The 21,034-nt window shown below is 42.4% G+C and overlaps 1 protein-coding gene across 1 annotated transcript; it reads left to right on the forward strand.

Annotated features, from left to right (window-relative positions):
- Positions 1–430: 430 nt before the first annotated feature.
- On the forward strand, positions 431–20,636 carry LOC104514800 (zinc finger ZZ-type and EF-hand domain-containing protein 1-like; the record flags this gene model as incomplete). The annotated part of the gene is made up of 18 exons (XM_010158571.1): positions 431–603; positions 1,121–1,268; positions 2,457–2,593; positions 4,407–4,514; positions 5,059–5,191; positions 6,834–7,030; positions 7,604–7,723; positions 8,633–8,821; positions 9,178–9,278; positions 9,798–9,933; positions 11,008–11,367; positions 13,160–13,303; positions 14,188–14,356; positions 16,238–16,336; positions 17,092–17,257; positions 19,300–19,450; positions 20,008–20,079; positions 20,562–20,636. Coding segments are annotated over 18 exons (2,678 nt in total), but the record flags the coding sequence as incomplete, so codon positions are not given.
- Between the last annotated feature and the right edge of the window lie 398 nt (positions 20,637–21,034).

Consider the following 21,034-nt stretch of genomic DNA (forward strand, 5'->3'; position numbering starts at 1 on the left):
TAAGGTCCCTTCCAACCCAAAACTCTCTGTGATTCCATGAAATACCACCACTGCCCCCAAATACTTACTCATACTCACTATTTAATGTATTTTTATCAGGCAGTTTTACTGGTCAGAAGATCAAAAGTTAACACAAATTTCATTTACTTTTCATAATTCACACTGCTGGGAGGTACCTCTAACACTTCCTTAACCTAAGATTTCTACACTGATGGTGTCTTTGTGAGGTGGAAAATGTTGCCACCTGTTCATCACAGTCTTATTTAATGGAACTACATAATGAAGGGAACATCTTTTTGATGGAGTTGGTATTCAAAAGAAGTGCGTGAGGGAAAGTTTTGAGTTGTCTCAAAATGTTTCAGTTCTGCATTTTGCTGATCTTGCCACTCAACAACTAAATAGCTTTTGTAACTTTTTTTTTTACTTTAAGGTCTGAAAAATTTAGCTCTCCTCTGCATGTTGCCAGAAGGTGAATCCTTCTCAGAGAACGACACTGTTTCAGTCGGTCCTCCCACAGATGATGCTCTGAAAAGTCACACTGGTGATAAAGCAGTGAAGGGACGGGATGAGAAACCAAGCACAGGCTCTTTTACGCATTGCAGTGTAAGTACCCGTTCTTTACAGAACCCCTGGTATCAATTAGGTGAGTGATCTTCAGAACTGAAACGTCCTGTTCTGGCTGTGGAACTGAAATAATGCCCAGAAACGATTTTGTTTGTAGGTAAAACTGAGGGGGGCAAAGGGCTGCTTGTTGGGTGGTTCAAAGCCGAAGACATCACCTTGTGTTCTTACAGGAGACTGATTCACAGAAGCGTTGGAGGGAAAGGGGCAGAGGACGTTCCTCCTGAAAGGGCTGTCGTTTCCCCTAGTTGGTAGCACTGTTTGGGTTAGAGAATGAGTTTTGTACAGTGTAACAATCTCATACCTAGAGATATGAGCATAACAGCTCATATGGAAGCTTAAGGTATGTTTACATCAAGAAGTTCTTAACGCATAAAAGGTTTTGATATTTGAGGAAAAGTGTTTGTCAGATGCAGATGACTGGCTTCTTCCTTCCATGGTTCTTTCTGCAGGTATTAAATTTTGTTTAAATCTTTTCATGTCTTTGTTTTATTTTTAGGGGAAAGGACATGCTCGCAGTGAAATCCAGTCTCCTGCAGAAGATAAAGTAGGAAAACAAGGAAGTGAAAGCAAAGCTGTCTTTGCAAAGAAAGCTGTTTTGAGACAAGAGTCAGACTTGTCTGTAGATGATACTGTTTCTCCAACAGGTAGAAGATTATTTCTTTTTCCCTGTCACAGAAATATCCATTCTTATGCAAAACAAACAGCTGTATTTTTTGTTCCTAAGCTATTTTTATGTATTTGCAAATGTGTTTAATGCAAGTGAGCTGTCTGCTTTGTAAAAACCTGCCAGGCGTGCTGCTTTGAACAACTGCTGTCTTGCAGTCGGTTTAAAGGGTTCTGGGACTGGCAGTAGAATTTCACCGATACATATCCATGTATAGAGATTACAATTCCTTGTAGTATGACACAATACTTGTGAGTTCTTATGTGCTTAGAACCAGAAGTTAAGTGTCTTATTCCATTAAAGACCAGCATGGTCAGAATTATGATAGTGTAATAGGTCTGTCCGTAGTACTGTCCTTCATGTTTTTTAATCATAGAAACACAGACCGGTTTGGCTTGAAAGGGACCTTTAAAGCCCATCCAGTTCCAACCCCCTGCCCTGGGCAGGGACACCTTCCACTAGACCAGGTTGCTCCAAGCCTCATCCAGCCTGGCCTTGGCCACTTCCAGGGATGGGACATCCACAGCTTCTCTGGGCAACCTGTCCCAGTGCCTCCCCACCCTCTCCGGGAAGAACTTCTTCCTGATATCTAATCTAAACCTCCCCACTTTCAATTTAACCCGTTACCCCTTGTCCTGTAACTCCCTGACCTTGTAAAAAGTCCCCCCGGCTTCCTTGTAGCCCCTTCAGGTACTGGAAGGCTGCAATAAGGTCTCCTCGGAGCCTTCTCTTCTCCAGGCTGAACAAGCCCAACTCTCTCAGCCTGTCCCCATAGCAGAGGTGCTCCATCCCTCTGAGCATCTTCGTGGCCTCCTCTGGACTTGCTCCAACCAGTCTATATCCTTCTGATGTTGAGGGCTCCACAGCTGGACGCAGCACTCCAGGTGGGGTCTCACCAGAGCAGAGTACAGGGGCAGAATCCCCTCCCTCGACCTGCTGGCCACACTTCTCTGGATACAGCCCAGGATCTGGTGTAATAGATGGTGTAAATCTCTTTACTATCTTCTATACGCTTTTATAAAGACTAGCTTTTCAAATGTTAGTAACCTTTTTTTAAAAAGGGGTTTTATCCTTGGATTGTAACTATAGAAGTTATTACTTTCCTTTAATTATTATTAATTGTAATGTCATTTTGGGGATTTTCTTCTTTGTTTTAATTTAAAAGCAGATGACTACCTCTTGGAGGACTCAGCCCAGAAGCAAGCAGAGAAGGTTTTAATACCTAGCCAGGAACAAGTTTTTGCTGAATGCTCCCAGAAGAGGATTCTAGGATTGCTGGCAGCTATGTTACCACCTTTCAAATCAGTTAGTTCTTCTTCCTTTCAATCTGTGTCGTTTTCTAGATATCACAAATGACATGAATAAAATCCATAGCGAATGAAATATGGGACATGGGCTCCTGTTTGTTGCTCATGTTATAAATTGTGAATCAGAATATCTTAAGACATTTCACATTACTAAGGAATGTAAAGGCTTGTTCCTGCATGGTGGGAGAGGGAAGGGAACTTTAATTAATCTGTAAAGCAGTTTATTTTAACACCTGCAAAGTGTAAACCATCAGCTTAGGTTGATGTGCCAGGTCAGCTTAACAGGTCAACAACAGAAGTAAGAACCTAGTTTCTCATTTTCCTTTTGTCCCATTTGAAAGAGCATTAGAACAGAAGATTTTTGTATGTGCTGTGATTTTGACTAACCCAGCCTTACTGAGATTTTTCTCTTTCCACAGGGCTCCACAATGTCTTTGATTAACCTGGAACAAATACTTCCACTGATGTTTCAGGTTGTAATCTCAAACGCTGGCCACCTAAATGAAACTTACCACTTAACTCTGGGACTTCTGGGCCAGCTAATCCTGAGACTTAAGCCTGCAGAAGTGGATGCTGCAGTGGCTAAAGTCCTCTCAACCAAACACAGCCTGTTTGCTGCGGGAGATGGGTCTACGGTGCCAGAAGGCTGGAAGACAACTCACCTTCTGTTCAGTCTGGGAGCTGTGTGTTTAGACAGGTGCTTTTTACTTTACACCTATTTTGCTCTCTGATGACCTAATGCTAATTTTCGTTCATGTGTGCTTCATGAATAGGAGCTTTTTAATGGAAAGTCAGTTAAACCTGTACCGTGACCAGGGATTCTCACTTGTTGCAGTGAAAATCTCTTAATTTCCTTCCGAAAGAAGGCTGCTGAAGAGTGAGTTAAGTTCCTGAGTGCACCTATGTACCACGTTCTGGTGGGAGAAGTACGGTTTTGAAACTTCAAGGAAAACCAAAGCAGAGTCCTATATTTTTGTATGACATAGGTAACTCAAGGGAGAAAATTTCTCTCTTGTGTAACTTGGGAAAGGAGGAAAGTGTGTCATGTGGTAATTGTCATCAGCGCTGAGTTCTGGATCTGGCCCTTTAATTGGAGAGAGATATTTTTGTGTAGTTAAATTGCTCTGAAAACAGCAAGGAGGGGCAGGGCAGACATTCCATTTTGAAAATCCTGAGAAAGCACTCAAGCGTTGTAACGTTAATATCATGCTTGTGAGATAGGACAGTGTTGTTTTCCATTGTACCTGAGTCTTAAAGGGAAGGTTCCTAGCAAATGGAAAAGCTATGAAATGTAGAGGCAGAAGACCTGCAGGATCAGATGGGGGAAAGGAGTTTCTCAGACTAACTTTAGGGCGAGGAGGCCAGTCTTGTTGGATCATCTCTGTAGTCCACGGAGACAGAGAATTTAGTCACGTACATGAGAAATAAACCACCTGCTGTCGTGCAAAGAAAAGCTGCTGAGCTCTAAACTGAAGAATTAAAGGTGACAGCGTTCAGGCACACTTTGATTTGGGACTGTAAACCTTTAAGAAAACAGGGTAATATTTGTGCTCTAATGATGAAAACCAAAATAGAATTTGTGTGTCAGCTGACATGAAAGCTCCAAATATTTGGAAAACCAGTTATATAATGATAGGAAAGCTATAGCTATGATGGATGAACAGTGATATGCTGTCTTTAGGAAAAACAGTTTCAGGTAGGTCTGTAGTCAGCCCTCCTAACACAGACTGCTCTTGCTTTCCAGCCGTGTAGGTCTGGACTGGGCAAGCTCCATGGCAGATATTCTTCGATCTTTGAACTCTTCTGCGCAGTGGCATAATGTGATCGCTGCTTTCACTGACCACTGCGTTAAGCAGCTGCCCTTCCAGCTAAAGCACACCAATATCTTCACTTTATTGGTGCTGGTTGGGTTTCCTGAGGTAAGTGGCCTATCGATACGAAAGGAAACTAAATTGGTTAGAGCTTGTAGATTTTGGTTTCTGAATGCTACAGATTTCATCAACTGGGGACACCCTTTATAAACTGTGAAAACACAGTGTGTGTCAGAGTTCACATCGTCCCACTTGTGCACAGCCAGTGTGTATCTAGTGAAGAAGTACGTAGCTGGTTTTTCCTTGCATTTCTTTGTGTGCTACTTAACAACTGTCACGAGAAAACCAGCTTAGTACATGTGGGTATCAAAAAGGGAAACAATCCAATCTCACTGATGATAGTCATAGCTCTGGTATGTTGCCTATATAGCATCAAGTTGGTTGTTATAGGCATCTTTTTCTAGAAATGAATTACCATTTTCTAAAGATCAGCAAATACCTGGCAGCGAGCAGATTGTTCAGCTAAAAAATACAATGCCAAGGGTAAGCAAACGTAACCAGTATAAAAGATGGCTGTATTTACCAATAAGTATTCCAGACTGTATTTACCAATAAGTATTCCAAACCATAATTGAAACCTTTGCAATTTCAGGTGCTGTGTATGGGAACTCGTTCTGTGTACATGGATAATGCTAATGAGCCTCATAACGTGATCATCCTGAAGCATTTCACGGAGAAAAACAGGGCAGTTGTAGTAGACATCAAAACCCGAAAGAGAAAAACAGGTTGTGTGACATTTTTATTTTATCAAAGAATCACGGAGTATTTCCTTACGGTTTCTTATGGATACCCAAAAGCGTATTTTAACTAGACCCCTTTCTGCAGGTCTGCAGATTCGAGTTCCGTTATTAGTAAGTCGCTTGATTTTCTGCTCGTAGGTGAAACCGCATTATGAAACTTCTGCAGTAAATATTATGGAGACTCATTTTCTTCTTAAACTCGGATATTTATTTATATTCAGAAAAAGATTTAAGAAACGGTTGACTGTTTCATTAATTAAGAAAACTCAGAAATAGGCCTTTGATTATGCAATAGTCTGTTTGAGATTTGCTTACTGTTTGGGTCTTATCCTTTACAGACATGTTCTTAATGTTTTAAAACAATTGCAAATTTAAAAAATGCATGTGCTGCTTCTGTGTGTGTAGATGCTGCTATGTAAAGGAAAGGTAGTTGGAGCTTGAACTTTTTTGGGACAGTCCATTTTGTTGCTCCAAAAATGTTGCTCCCTGTATTTTTGAGGTGCCTGTTTCCACTGTGGACATGATGTGCTACCTGCTAGTAAATGGAGGCTAAGAACAAACACGCCCGTTATCGACTGACTGCTGCTGAAATGATGCTCTGTTGGCTGGTTTTTTCCTGGTCCTGTAACAAAACATGCCATGAAGACAGGCCTAACTTCTTTAATTAATCATGTGCTTTATAAAATGTCAGGAGTCTATCTTCTTTGCTCTTTTCCTGTGTGGAAGAACTTTTCAAAATGGTTTGGATACCCCTAAAGTTTGAGATGAAAATGTTACACAGCATGAAATAGAGTATACTCTAGGGACAGCATCTGGATATTTCAGAATAAGCTGTTGTAGGGCATGTTGGGTAGAGTGTGTTGGCTTTTATGGTGTCTAAAGGCTATTAAAAAAAGCCCCAACAGCAAAAGCCACCAGAAAACAACAGAACCCCAGAGCTAGATGCGGCCTCCTGGGTCCCATTTGTTGTGCCAAAGTTTTCTTCCTGTATTTCACCTTATTTAAAAGTTCAGTCAAGCAAAACATGAATCAGTTAGATTTCTAGGTGCGGGGGCTTCCAGCTTTGGCATACATGACCTAATATTGTGAAGTTAATAAAGCAGAGGTTGTCCTAAGGGTTGATTATTTGAGTTGTTTAAAAGACACTTGGAAACATCAACAGACTAAACTGCTTTCTGATATAGAAGAAGGATTTGAATATAAAAGCTGCTTCTTGTTGACATTTTAAACAGATTATTTCATCACATCAATTGCAGGTCAGCCTTTTGCCCATTTTAATTGTAAAATACAACACGCGCTGCACTGTGTGCTGAGCTGTTCATGTGCAGATATTTGCAGACAATCAGCTGTTGACAGAAGTTACCTGGGGGTGTTCTAACTTGCACTGAAAAATGAAATGCTTTCTTGACTATTTAATGAATCTGAGATAATTTCAGTACAAGAGCATCATTTTGCCAGAGCAAAGCAGATGGGGAGTTTTTACAGCCTCTTTGGTATGACTGGTTATTGGAATGTACTTCCTGTTTGGATCGTGTTCCTGTCTCAGCCTGCTGATACCTGCAGGTAGGATATGATTTCACAGCGTTTTGAGAGGAGCGTAAGAAGTATGTTTTTTTCTCTCTTGTAGTGAAAGACTATCAGTTGATTCAGAAGTGTGGAGAAGAAGGCAGTGATTCCCAGACCCAGCTGAGACAATACCTCCAGCACTTCACTCTCATATCCACGCACCTACTGCAAACCAGCATGGACAGTAGCTACGCTGAGGCAGTGGAAGCAACCTGGGTCCTGTCACTGGCTCTAAAGGGGCTTTACAGAACGCTCAAGGTACTTTTTGCCTGACACGTAGGATATAACAGATAAATAAAACTGTATTCTACCTTGCACGACAGGTGGGTAGGTGCTGACTAAGCACACTGAGAAACTAAGCTGGTTCGTGTCTCTCACAGCTGGCTCCTTTCGTCCCCTGTCTGTAGGGGGCTGAAAATGTTGCTGGGCTTTAAATAGCATTGGTGAGTCTGAGCTGAAATGGGATTGCTTTTCTTGTGTGTGGGCTGACTTTTCATGCAGGCTGAAGATGACGCTTATAGGGATAACACTTTTTGGAGTGAAGCTCACTTACCCCTTTTCTCACTCCTGAAATATTTGCAGAGAGAATCTGTCAGAGCAGGCAGACATCCAGTTACTACTGTGCGTGTCATAGGTGATACTCTTAAGGCTTTTGAAGTGGACATCTGTATTTTGGGTTTTTTTTGTTTAGGGAAATGAAAAAAAAATATTTCTACCATAGTCCATCTGGGCAGGAATTTAATGTGAGGCCATGTGATAAGCCATTGCAGGCACTGTGAAGCATTGTTCCCTTTTATTCATTTAGTTCTGTCTGTCTGATTGTGTGTGTAGATTCATGGCTTTAAGGAGATCCAAGCCGCCTTTCTTCAGTCGGGATTACTCAAGCTTCTAGTGAAGAAGTGTAGCAAAGGAACTGGCTTCAGTAAGACCTGGCTTCTCAGAGACTTGGAGGTAAGAAGATAAGTTGCCTCGCAAGAAGTCAGGCTTCACATGGTGCTGTGTGAGGAGATTGGTATGCATGTGGGCACATTCTTTCTGAATGTTCATTAATTGTTGAAAGAGAAGTCTGGTTCAGCTGCTAGTTACATTTTATCTTAGGCAAGGATTGTGTTAATTCATGCTTAGGACTGTAGCAACAATAACAGAGAGAAAGAGCAATGCCCTGGAACTCCTCTGAAAAGTTGTCCTGAGCGGTGGGTTAGAAATTGCACAGAACCAGATCTGGGCTGTGGGATCTTGCTGCTTCCTGACCTACAGCCAGGGACCAGGCCTGACTCAGGGACATATCCCACCTTCCTCCCCTTTGGGCAGCGTCGTACCAAGCCAGTGGTCTGCCCCAGCACTGAAGTGTCTGGCTGTAGCTCTGCCGTGTTGCTCAGAACTGAGGCTGACGTAAATTGGAGGACAAAGGGAGTGTGTGTAACACTGTTTCCTTCCTGTTATGAGTACTAGTGTTGTTGGCTGTGAGTACTCGTGTTGTTGGCTGTGCTAAAGGCAAAGGTGTGCTTTCAGAGGAGAGGAGTGTGTAGGGGCATCGCTGGCTTTGCTCTTGGCTAAGAATCCTCAAACCTTGGGTGTACTGAAATGGTTAAATAATTATTTTCTTAATTTTTAACGCTTTCGGCTAATCACTTAAGTTGTCTTTGTAACAGCATGGAAGGTGTAACTCATTTGTTATGTGGGAAGGGGTTTTGTTTTGTGTTTTGGGTTGTTTTTTCTTTTTTTTATGTGGTGTTTCTTCTTAGAATAGCATGTGCTAAGCACTGTCCAAGTCTTCTAGTGTTCTTATAAAATGCTGATTGCAGATACACTAATAATATCTCCAGCTGTCACACCATATGCTACCTTGTTTCTGTGTAGATTTTGTCGATAATGCTGTATTCCTCAAAGAAAGAAATCAGTTCCCTGGCTGAACGGGAGGATACAGAACTGGAAGAAAGGGAACAAGATCAAGATGTGGAGCAACCCGTTGTTGGTCCTGTTGATTTAGAGCAGAACAAGCTTGATCCTCTGGAGGGTTTGGATGAAGCCACCAAAATATGCTTCTTGGTACTTTAAACTTATTTTTCACTCCTTTGAAGTTACTGTGAATTTGCTAGTTGCATAAAATATTTGGTAGCTTATACAGCTGATTTTCTTATAAATGTACAGAATATGGGTTTATAATTTCAGTGTATTGTTATCTAAACTCATACTAGGACTGCAGTCATGAACACGACAAAGTCATTATTAAGCTTTTTGCTAAGTTCTTTTTCATTTTTACTAATCCAGGTGGTATTACGCTCATTAATTTTCTACTTGTATGATAGTGGGAAAATCATACCTAGGTCATCCTTAAAGAAACTTCTCTTTTTTTTCTTTTTCCCTCTGTAATATCTTTCACTTTTTTAATTCTCCTTGCTCAGATGACACATGATGCACTGAATGCACCTCTCCATATTCTTCGAGCCATGTATGAGTTGCAAATGAAAAGAACAGATTCTTTTTTCCTGGAAGTTCAAAAGAGGTATGTGAAAGAGTGGGTCCAGCAGAAAAACCAAGTTACTAGGTGGTAGCCTACAGTCTAAGAGGTGCTGAATAGGTATTGTTCCAAGGATAGGATTTGGTTTTCATGTATGAAAAGGTAAGGAAATAAACTCCTGCTGAGTTGTATTTGTGGAAACAAGTCACCATCTTCGGAAATAGGTTGCATGTTCTTGTCGACACGATAACTCCCATATGGAGATCTACTGTCTCTAAATTAGCCTAACCGAGGAAGAATGGAGAGCTTACCTGTGGCTTCTGGTAATCAAAGCATGTTGTGGAGCCATCACGTTCTCAGAGTGATGAGCAATTTTATGACAAGTAAAACCGTTGACCTCCTAGAAAAGGGAAGGTAGTTAATATCGTAAAAATAGGTAGAGTTTAACGAATCTTTCTACAACAGAAGGTGGGAAGATTTATTTGCATTTAACTGCGCTAATTTAGTTTGCGTTACATTGAAAACACGTTTGTGGGATGTGTTTTTTCTTTTGCCTCTCTTAAGGTTTGATGGAGATGTAATTACAACAGATGAGAGGATCCGAACACTGGCTCAGAAGTGGCAGCCCAGCAAGCGCCTGAGGTTGGAGGAGCAGAGTGCAAAAGCAGTGGATACAGATATGATCATCTTACCCTGTTTGGTACGTGCGTCTCCACAAAAAGTACTTGTGTAATACTGAATTTGGGCATCGGATAACTTCAGTTCTGTTTAGTAACTTCACACCTGAGATTTTTTTTTTTAACATCTGAGGTAATCTGTTATTAAAGTTTTATGTCAAAATGAGTGAGCGTGTACAAAAAGAAGCAAGCATTTCGTCTTGTAATTTCTTCCTTAGTAAGTAAGAGAACTTGATTCTCAGATCTGGAAAACAAATTGTGATTGCACGCTGTAATTTCCTCTCCTTATACAAGAGAGATTGTATCTAATTACTGCAAGCTTATGCTGTGTTACTGTTTTACCATGCTATTGTTATCTTACAGTAACTTAAGCAGAACAAGGAAGCAAGGGATTTGTTTTGTAAAGCAGACACTGCACGTACAGGCTCGAGGTTTTCCATTCAACAGCATGCTCCCACAGCTCTTTGCTTTATTTTGGTTGCTGGTCGCTGGCCGTGTGGTATCGCCAGCACAGGTGTCTGTCAGTTGTGTAGTAAACGGCATCGAGGGCTTCCCGAAGTAGTTTCCCATGCTTATAAAAAAAAAAATACAGAGGCTGTGCAATATCCACCCCTGGAAATTCTCCAGGCTGAACTGGGCAAAGCGAAGCTGGCTCAGCTTTAGACCAGATGATCTCCAAAGGTCTTTCTCAACTTGCATCTGTGTCGCAGATGTCATGGCCCTTTGTTGCTTTATTTACACTTACATTAACGCTTCAGGTTAGAATTCTAACTGTTTTTTCTGCTCATATGTACAGTCAGGAATGCATCAGTGTGAAGTCCATTGACATAAATAGTCTTTTTGAGGAATTCTGTCCCTGTAGGTGCTTGAGAGATCACACTTTTTGTGTTCTTTGATGCACCTGATTTTCAGTATGCAAAAGATTGATTCTGGGGGGTTGGACTAGATGACCTTTAAATGTCCTTCCAGCCCAAACTGTTCTATGATCCTGTGATTTGTAAATTCAGCTTTCAAGTCTGATGGACTGGTCAGATAGCCAACCATAAGGAAGTAAGTTGTTGAGAGCCTCTTTTCAAACTTGCATTTCTTTTTTGCAGTCAAAGCCTGTGCTCTGCGATAAAGCAACAGAAGAAACCAATCCGGTTGCCCAGAAACTGATAACCAACACGGAGAGTGATCTACAGCTTAGTTATGCCAAGCAACGTCGCACTAAGAGTTCAATACTCTTGCACAAGGAGCTGGACTCTCGAAGTAAAAAGGCTGTGAGGGACTACCTCTATCGTGTAAATGAGGCAACTGCTGTTCTTTATGCCAGGCATGTGCTGTCATCGTTGTTAGCTGAGTGGCCAGATGATGTGGCAATAAATGAGGAAATCCTGGATCTTAGTGGCCCAGCCCATATGACATACATACTGGATATGCTTATGCAGCTAGAAGAAAAGCAGTTGTGGGAAAAAGTAAGTGGATTTCACTTACGCGTGTGAACAAGCCCTGTGTCTGCATGCCACGGGACTCTGACTGTCAAAAATCCTTGCTGTTCCTTTTTTAGACTAAATTGAAACTCCAAAATTTAAATTAGTTCTGAAGAAGCAGTTGGAACCTGTCAGTGTCTTAATGTACTGATTTTGTTAGCAGAAAATGGAAAATCTGGCTCCGTGGAGACAGCTCTTTTGGTTATGAAAGAGCTATATGGGAAAATAAGAGAGATTGGTAAAATAGGCAGCTCATTTTGAAAGCTGCTTTTTGTTAGATCTCAGTGTGTATGTTGTAGTATCTGCCACTCCACTGACGAGCTGATTGTTGCCGTGGTGGAAGTGATCTTGGAATGACAATAGAATGTTGTAATGAAAATGTCAGCTCAGTGCTTCACCGCAGTCAAAGCAAATCAAGGGCTGGGAATCTTCAAAGAAGGAATTAAAAATCAAACGGGAGGCATGGGTGTGCCACTGAACCAGTAGTGTGCTCTCCTCTGGACTGCAACATGCGGCCTGACTCCCTCATCTCATCTGAAAAAAAAAATAAGGGATGATGCAGTACAACTGGAGGAGGTCTGGGGAAGAGTGGCAGGAATTATTGCAGCCATGGAATAACCTCAGTATGAGGAACTAACTAGTTTTCTTCATCCCAGATCTTTGCCCTGTGGGGCCATGGGGGAAGGACTAATGAAAATGCCAGTTGCTCCTTCTCTCTAGTTTTAAAGCAGTAAGTGGCATACCCAAGTTAAACAGCAAGTATTATTCATGGGCCCTCCCAGAAGGCAAACAAAGGAGAGTCAGATTATGGTCTTAAGTTGTCAGGTCCAAAACAAACCAAAAGAACTGGTTCTTGACACAGTATGTCATTGAAATTGGTGCCACAGGGTGTTCATACAGGTTCAGAAAATGACAGGATGAACTGATGCAATAAAAATCTGCGAAGGCATTTTAAATACAAAGATGTAGCCTTTCTCTTAGGCTATTCTCCAAGTGTGTGGAGACAAAGAATGCATTCAAGGAACTATGCTACATACTGCCTTTTGGTTTTTAAACTCCTTTTCCTCAAGAAACCCGTTTCTGGCTGATGTGGAGATGAACCTTTTGGTCTGAGCTTGCATTACATTTAAGAGGAGGAGTTAGAAAGTTTCAGATGAAGAGCTGTAATAGGTTGCTATATGGCCTGTAAAGGGCCTCGAGTAGCAGGATGCCTTATTAAGGGATTTTCATAGTTTTTAAGAAGTGCACGGAAGTGGAGACTACAGTGGTCCTGAATAACCATTTAACATGTCCTGATAGGTTAAATAGCATTTATTTGTAATTTTAAACACAGCTTTTGCACCTAGCGCTTTCAAACACTGCAGCCACTTAACTGATCCTTCATCCTTCCTTTTTTATCCGTGGAGTTGTACATTTTGAAAGCTAAAACATATGGCACATTCTGTTCACATCACAACCTGTGGGTATAGAACGTAAAGGCGTGTGTTTAGTATGTTAACAAACTTGGTTATCTTCCTTGTTTGTGGCTTTCGTTTATTGCTAGCTACTGTGGGGATCAGCCTTGATTCTAGCAGTTGTGGAAGGAGGTGTAGCTAATGGCTCGTTGAGTAGAGCCTTCTGCACGAGATGACGCCTGTAGGCATCACTTGTGAATTTGTCCACTTTCTTGCTAGGAGCTCAATTCTCTCTTCCAAAATGTATCGCCAGAAATGACTCTTGTGTTTGTGAATGTTGTTGATAGCAAATAGTATGTACTTGACATGTTGCTTCTCCCCAGATTCTACAGAAAGTGCTGCATGGGTGCAGCGAGAGCATGCTGGGGACAATGGCACTGACAGCTTGCCAGTTCATGGAGGAGCCCGGAATGGCAGTCCAGATGCGCGAATCTAAACATCCGTATAACAACAATACTAACTTTGAGGTCAGTTCAGCGTGTACTGCAGTGCAGCGGGTTGGCATGAATGAAGACTAGCCGAAAAACGTGGAGGTGGCTGGAGCAGAAGTCTCAGTGTGTTCCATGTTTATACCCATGGGACTCCTGTGCGTGAAGCAGCTGTGGAATACCTGCTGGGCCTTGATTTGAAGGGGCTGATGCCAAATGACTGGAGCCTTGCCCTGTAAAGAAATTTGCTCAATAAGGCACTTTAATGTAGTCCTAATTCGTTAATGTGAAAAGTGCATAACCTAAATGGGTTTGCTACACATGTGTTTGAAGCAGATCGTATGCTTAAATGGTTTCAAGGCCTTAATGAGCAAATTAATTCTACCTTTTCATCCAAGGGTCTGTTTCACTTGGCCTGTTACTTCCTTGTGCTGTTAGACAAGGAGTAGAGTCTTTCTTGTCTTCCTCATTTTAGGCTATGTTATCCTGACTCAGCTTCTGGTTTTCTTTTCCTAGTAGTATTTGAAAGCATTTTTCTAATCTACTTTGGTAGGTAACTATTGCCTTTGGGTGGTCTTGGGAATTTTTTTTCCTGCAGCTCTTACTTTGCTGATTTTTTTTGTTTTAAAATGTGTATAAACCTTTAGGACATGGCTGAGAGATTGGTATCAGCAATGATTTACAGCTTTTAAAAAAAGCAAAGCATTGCAAGCAATTAATTTTTACACTCTTAAAGGCTAATGCAGACAGTAGGCCATGCTTTGTGTTTGTTAAATTAGCTCCTGATAAAAGCACCAAAGAGGTTTTTTCCCATGAAGATGCTGTACTACGTGTGGTATCTCCCTTGTTTGCATGGTGGAAGTTAAGTAGCTTCTTGGTGTTATGGTGTTACAGTATACAAAGAGCATGTGTTTATTTCTCAGGATAAAGTTCACATTCCCGGTGCTATCTACCTCTCAATCAAATTTGACTCTCAGTGTAACACAGAAGAAGGCTGCGATGAGCTGCTCATGTCCAGCAGCAGTGATTTCCAGCAGGATCGGCACAGCTTCAGTGGGTCTCCACAGAAATGGAACGATTTTGAGCTTCCAGGTGAATACGCAGTGTTTCAAAGTGCAAGTGGGTAGGGAACTGCTGGTATCCAGGACTCTGGAGAGAAACTACTGAAAGACAACAGTAAATGCTGACATTCCAGAGATGTGTGGGGAGGAAAAACCCCTCCTTTTCTCATCCCTGCCTGTTTGCTCTCAAGTGCTGCTCTTGCATTTGTTTCTTGAAAGGAGGCTTATCTCTTGTTCTGCTGCTTGACCTTTTTTTTCCACCCCTCAGTCAAAGCATGCGCTCAGCTACTGGAAACAAATTCTGATCTTGACTCTGCTCCAGCACAGCCCTTGTTCTGCACGCTATTCACTCACATTGTGTCTGCCTTGTCTTACTTTCCACAGGAAGCACATTTTAAAAAGCCCAAACAGATAGGCTTATCTCGTCTCTGTGCTACACCAGTGCTCAGAGAAACGGAGAGTGTGTGCCAGTGCCTTGGCCCCACTTGTTGCCAGAGCTTAGCTGAGAACCGTCAGTCATGGGGCCGACAACTGCAGCCGCTGTTCGCTGGGCGCGTTTTTCCTAACAGCAGCCAGTGCTGGTGAGCTGAAGGGCTGCATGGTCCCATGCTGCTCAGGTGAAGTTGTTTTCACCCGCGGAGCGCTGTGGCATTGCAGGAAGCTTTTGCCTTCGAGTGCTGTCAGGAGCTGTAAACAGGAACTTTCTTAGCAAGGCAGTTGGGGTTACAAGGTGCTAGTTAGAAAGAGATGCGTGCTCTGCAGAAGTGTGTTGGATTTTTATGAACTTCTTTCTGTCCTCCTTTTCCTCCCAAATAGCGTGGAGATTTGCCAAGAAACTGCACTTTGAGGCCCATTGTTTTGGAGCAGCCTTGGCTGTGAAACGTGGGTTTGACCTTGTGAAACTTCATTTCCAGCCAAGGCTGTCTGGATTAAGGCTCTTGGTTTCGCTCAGCAGGCTTTAGCTGACACCAGGCATTTGAAGGCTTCTGGGCTTTTCATTCAATGGCAGGGCTTTCTCAAGACTCCTAGGAGTAGGGGAGAGCAATGGCTCTGTTTCATGGTTAAAAGGGGAATGGCGTTCCCCTTTCATGAAGTTTCTTTGTGAAACTTTGAAAATTCTGCTTCCCAGTGAAAACTAGCATGCTTGTCCCAGGGTGGTAGGATTTTTCATGGAGCAGAAGGGAAATCGAAGTTTTAACCAGATCTGGTACTACAGAGCACAGTAGTTACGGGTGCGTTTTGTTTAGCATTACAGCTACCTACTGCTGTTGCTTTTTTCAAAACTGACTGATCCGTAACACAGTCAGAAAAGTGAAGTTTAATCATGTGTAGAGTTTCTTTAATTCCCTCTTATTCTGTGTAGCTGACAAAAATGTAAGAAACATTATCCTTTTAAGTGTCTTTGCAAAGAGGAAACCATTCCTACAAGGGCCCATAGTGACAGGACAAGGGGTAACGGGTTTAAATTGAAAGTGGGGAGGTTTAGATTAGATATCAGGAAGAAGATCTTCCTGGAGAGGGTGGGGAGGCACTGGGACAGGTTGCCCAGAGAAGCTGTGGATGCCCCATCCCTGGAAGTGTCCAAGGCCAGGCTGGATGAGGCTTGGAGCAACCTGGTCTAGTGGAAGGTGTCCCTGCCCATGGCAGGGGGGTTGGAACTGGATGGGCTTTAAGGTCCCTTCCAACCCAAACTGTTCTGTGATTCTTTGATTCATTCTGCGTTTTGTTCCAGCCCCCTCTTTATCACACTGTCCTGTGCATTTCAGAATTACCAGAAAGCAATAGATCACCTCTCTTGAATGACAACACCTAGGGTTAATATGTGAGAGGCTTTTCTTTTGAATTGTGTTTGTGATAGCAAAACTCTCCCAGAAGGTAGTAATGCGGATTTTCTTCCTTCCCTTGTGCACAGGAGACACGCTCTATTACCGATTCACTTCTGACATGAGTAACACTGAGTGGGGTTATAAGTTTACAGTGACAGCAGGTCATCTTGGAAGGTTTCAGACAGGTAAGCACTACTCAGAATGGATTGGAAAGGACTTTTTGGCATTATTTTGCCGAGCTTTGGCAAACTTGTGATTATCCCTTTTGTTTGACTTAGAATTTGCGTTCTCCAGTGTTGTGGGAAAAAATGTGATTAGTTTTGTTTGGGTCGAAATTTGACTAATGTCTCTTTCTTGCTGTGGCTTTATGTTAAAAATACCAAATCTTCACAGAGACTTGGCGATAACAATTATAATAATGTTGTTTGTATTCAGTCTCATTATATGACAGTAATTACACCCAGGATTTAGTAAACCCTCCAAGGTGCTGTAATTGGAAACAGAAATAATTGTAATTGTCTTTTTAAAACGTAGCTATCCATTTAAATAGGCTGGTTCTGGATCTGGTTTCTAGATACAGCATGAAAAGTTTTCTTAGTTTATTTTCATGTTTTCAGTGATATTGAGGCTGGTGGGTGATTTGCAATCAGCAAAACTCTCCTGCATGCCACATAGTAGTGAGGAGCTGTGTTGTGTTTTTCTTATTTTGGAAAATCTTTTATTTCAGATAGGAATCTTTCTAATTTTTACCTAAGTTTTTCCCCAGAAAAGACTTGTGATGTCAGGATGTAATCTGGAATAACCTCTTATATGGTGATTTTTTTTATATTTCTTGCTTGCCAAGCAGTAGTCAGTATACGGCAAAGAGAGAACTGAATATATGAACAGAATGGGTCCCTACAAAAGTAACAGCTGTTTGAATGTGGTTTTTTTTCCCCAGGGTTTGAAATTCTAAAGCAGATGCTGTCTGAGGAAAGAGTAGTTCCTCACCTCCCACTGGCCAAAATCTGGGAATGGCAGGTGGGGGTAGCATGCCGCCAGACGGGTCACCAGCGTTTGAAGGCTATCCACCTGCTCCTGAAGATAGTGCAGTGCAGCGCCCAGAGGTAAGGGCACTGTCATGCATTATATGCTAAAAGGCAAAGGGTAGGAGAAGAAAAAGTGACTAAGCTGATATTATTTTGGAGCCAGAAAACCATGATTTGAAGTAGGTGTTTGTAATTTGCCTTTCCGCTGCCAATTCATGGCGCTTTGATAGTGGAAACTGGTTATAAGTGTTTTCTTTGAAAATGTTTTCTCTTCTTTCTTGGCTTTTAAATAAGGTCCAATGAATTCAAATGCTGGTGTAAAGAAAAAAAAAATCACCCTGAAACTGGACAAAAAACCAGATTTCAATTCATTTTCTAGAAATTCATTCTCTTTGTATTAGTTGTACTTCAGAATTAAGGTGAAGATGGAGTAAGAAACTGTTGAAATGTTGATCTGGATGCTCCGATGGCTGGAACCCCTGTCCTATGATGAAAGGCTGAGAGAGTTGGGCTTGTTCAGCATGGAGAAGAGAAGGCTCCGGGGAGACCTTATAGCACCTTCCAATACCTGAAGGGGCTACAAGGAAGTTGGGGGGGACTTTTTACAAGGGTCTGTAGTGACAGGAAAAGGGGTTACGAGATTTAAGGAGGTTTAGATTGGATATCAGGAAGAAATTCTTCACAGAGAGGGTGGGGAGGCACTGGGACAGGTTGCCCAGAGAAGCTGTGGATGCCCCATCCCTGGAAGTGTCCAAGGCCAGGCTGGATGAGGCTTGGAGCAACCTGGTCTAGTGGAAGGTGTCCCTGCCCATGGCAGGGGGGTTGGAACTGGGTGGTCTTTAACGTCCCTTCCAACCCAAACCGTTCTGTGATTCTATGATACATGGTTAATATTTGCTACATTTATCACCTTGCTAGCATTAACATTAACTAGAGTTCCACATACTAAATTCTCATTCTAATATCACATATTTTTATTTATCAAAATTAGACATGAGTCTATGATTATTTTTGGTTGCACTACTAAGCCTGTAATTGAGTTTTAGAAGGGACAGATAGGCTAATCCTTAAGTATGTATGGCAATGGTATTTCCTGTGAAAATACGCATTCAAAAAAGTGTTGAGCTGTTACAGTGATTTGCAAATGTGTACAGTCCCATTAACTCAATAGAAATGCTGGAAACAAAGACAGTGGTGGAACACTGAGACTTATTTATGATGTCCTTTCAGTTCAGAACAAGCAAAACCACGAAAATAACAGCTACTAGCTCACTTTGATAAAGAGAAGTCAGAAAGCATATTCACATGTAGTAGTGAAAATGGACAGTTACACGGGACCGTTGCTTGACTCTCTAAATTTTAGATGCCCTGATCTGCATCCAAGTCTGACAAACTGATTTCAGTATTACTTGTAATCAAAGATACGTTATTTTTTCAAGTTCCCTTATGTTTGTTTGTTTTTTTTATCAGCAAATGTCTGCTTTGTCATGTGGACAACAGATGTAATTGCTGAAAGATTAAGTCTCTGTAGTGCTTATAGTATTTAATTTTTTGGTGTTAATCTGTTGGTAGATTCTGACATGGTGTTTCCCCCTCTCCCCCTTCCCTCCGAATGGTTTGCCATCCGTGCAGTGTGAGAAGTGACATCTGGCTGAGCTCTCTAGCTCAGGAGTGGGGAGGCGGGAGGGTTGGAGCTGTCTGTAAGGCTCTCTGTCCCTTTCTCTGTCTGCCCTACACAGGGGCGTCACCTGCTCGGTGCTGTGGTTCGGTGCTGTGCCGTTGCAAGCCGTGTAGCTAGAGCATTTAGCCAAGTGATGCGTATGTAGTTATTTTGAAGTCCTCATTTCAGAAGGCCACTCAGTTTTAGTGGAGCCATTTAGACACGTTCGTGGATACGTGGTTTTCTTCACTGACTCAGAATAAATTCACTGTGCTGCAACACCTGACTGAACTTAGATTTTTCAAACACTTTTTGTGCGTGTTCCTTCCTTTATACAGCTAACTGTCAAAGCTCTATGGCTTTGTTCTCTTAAATTTGTTTGGGTTGGATTCCTGCACCCCCTAGAAACAGGTGCAAGATCATGGTTACTCACTGTTTCATTTGAACAACTCTCTCTCAGGGACTGTGACCTCACCTTGCTGAAGCCACTTTGGCAGCTCTTCACCCACATGGAAAACAACTTGTGTCATGACGTGACCAAGCCTGGTATTCTCCTTCCTCTGCATCGTGCACTCGCGGAACTCTTCTTTGTGACAGAAAACAGAGTTACTGTAAGTTCCTGTGTCTGTGTCCCTCCTCTCCCCGCTGCTGGGAATGATGCGCAGTTCAGTGTTAAACGGAATGCACTTGTCCTTGGTCTTGGCAAAGCTCATCAAAGCTGTAGAATCGTTAAATGCTTCAGAACCATCAACGGCTTTTTCTCATGGAGTCTGGTGGCAGATTCCAAGAGAAGGGCGTCACGGGATCTTAAGTAATAGTCATGGCGCTTCCTTGTGGGATTAAGGCAGCAGGCCCTGGAGCCACTCTTCATCCTGAGAGGGTGATGAATTTAGTGATGAATTCAAAGGTGTCTGAATGTGGTTCTCCTTGAGTTGACTTTGAACGTTAATCCCTTCCAACCTAAACCGTTCTGTGGTGCGATATGATATGAACTGTCTGTAATGAACCGCTGTCTGTGGTCACAAACTGTGTCCGGGAGAGCCCTGTGTGGAGTTCTGGTACCTTCCATTCACGGGGACTGCGGTAACGATCAGCATTTCAATGTTCATTAGTAGGGTGGTTTCTTCGATAGAAACCTTGGTGCTCATTCAGTGCTTTCTGGCTGCAGGAGCTTGGATCTCTGCAGGAGTATTTGCTTGCCTTAAATACCGAAGATCATCTTCATCGCTGCACAGCACAGGTAATACGATTGCACAGCCTCAGAGATGTGTGGGTTTGTGATATTCTTCTGGCAGACAGAGATAACGAATGATTTCTAGTTGCCAGTGGAGTTTAAGAAATAGTTATGAATGTACTTGGGCTTTACAGTACCATGACAGGCCTCTGAAATCTGTGCATGAGCTGCGCTCCAATGTTTTCCCCTTTACTGGTCCGACGATGAGCGGCCAACGGGCTGTTGGGTGCAGTCGGGTGCATCTGCTTTGCCCCTCAACTGCCAAAGTGTGGGAAGGGGGAAGGGGGCTGGCCCTTCAGCAACTGGAAATGCAGTTGCCTTGGTGTAACTGCCTGGATGCGTGACAGTTACTGCGCTGCCAGGAGATGACTGGGTAGAGACAGGAGGGTTATTTATCTGTTTCTGTTTAATTTCGTACAAGGATTCCTTTACAGTTTTGGATTGGGGAGAATCTTTGACGTGCCTTTGTTTTTCCTTCTCTCTTCTAGGCCCTGAAAAACATTGCTGCTATCAGCCTTGCCATTAACTACCCGAACAAATCTACAAGTTTCTGGAATGTTTAATACTGGCTCAGGCCGGAGTGCATGGGATAGAGTAGTTTGTCCATAGGAACCTTGGAACAAACATCTTAACTCCGTTCAGGAAAAGTTCCTTCAGCTTCAGTGTATGGGCACTCTGCAGCCTTCCTTCCACTTTGATGTAGAATTTGTAAAAGTAAAAGCGCACTTCAATGAAAAAGCACATCTTGAAGTAACTCACGCGTCGCCTACAGTTATGTATGCACATATTGTAGCATGTTAGAGTAAACAGAACAATCATTTCTTTTATTCAGAGGAGGTAAAGGAAAGAAGGTAGCTGAAGTACGAGCATGGAAGGCCCCTGCGTTGATATCATCTGCTCCCAAGGAAACTTGATTGATGGAACGTGACAGCTTTGAAAACATTGCTGAACACGGAGCGTT

This window comes from Eurypyga helias, unplaced genomic scaffold (assembly GCF_000690775.1).
Source record: "Eurypyga helias isolate BGI_N326 unplaced genomic scaffold, ASM69077v1 scaffold31519, whole genome shotgun sequence".
In the NCBI taxonomy this organism is placed as follows: Eukaryota; Metazoa; Chordata; class Aves; order Eurypygiformes; family Eurypygidae; genus Eurypyga; species Eurypyga helias.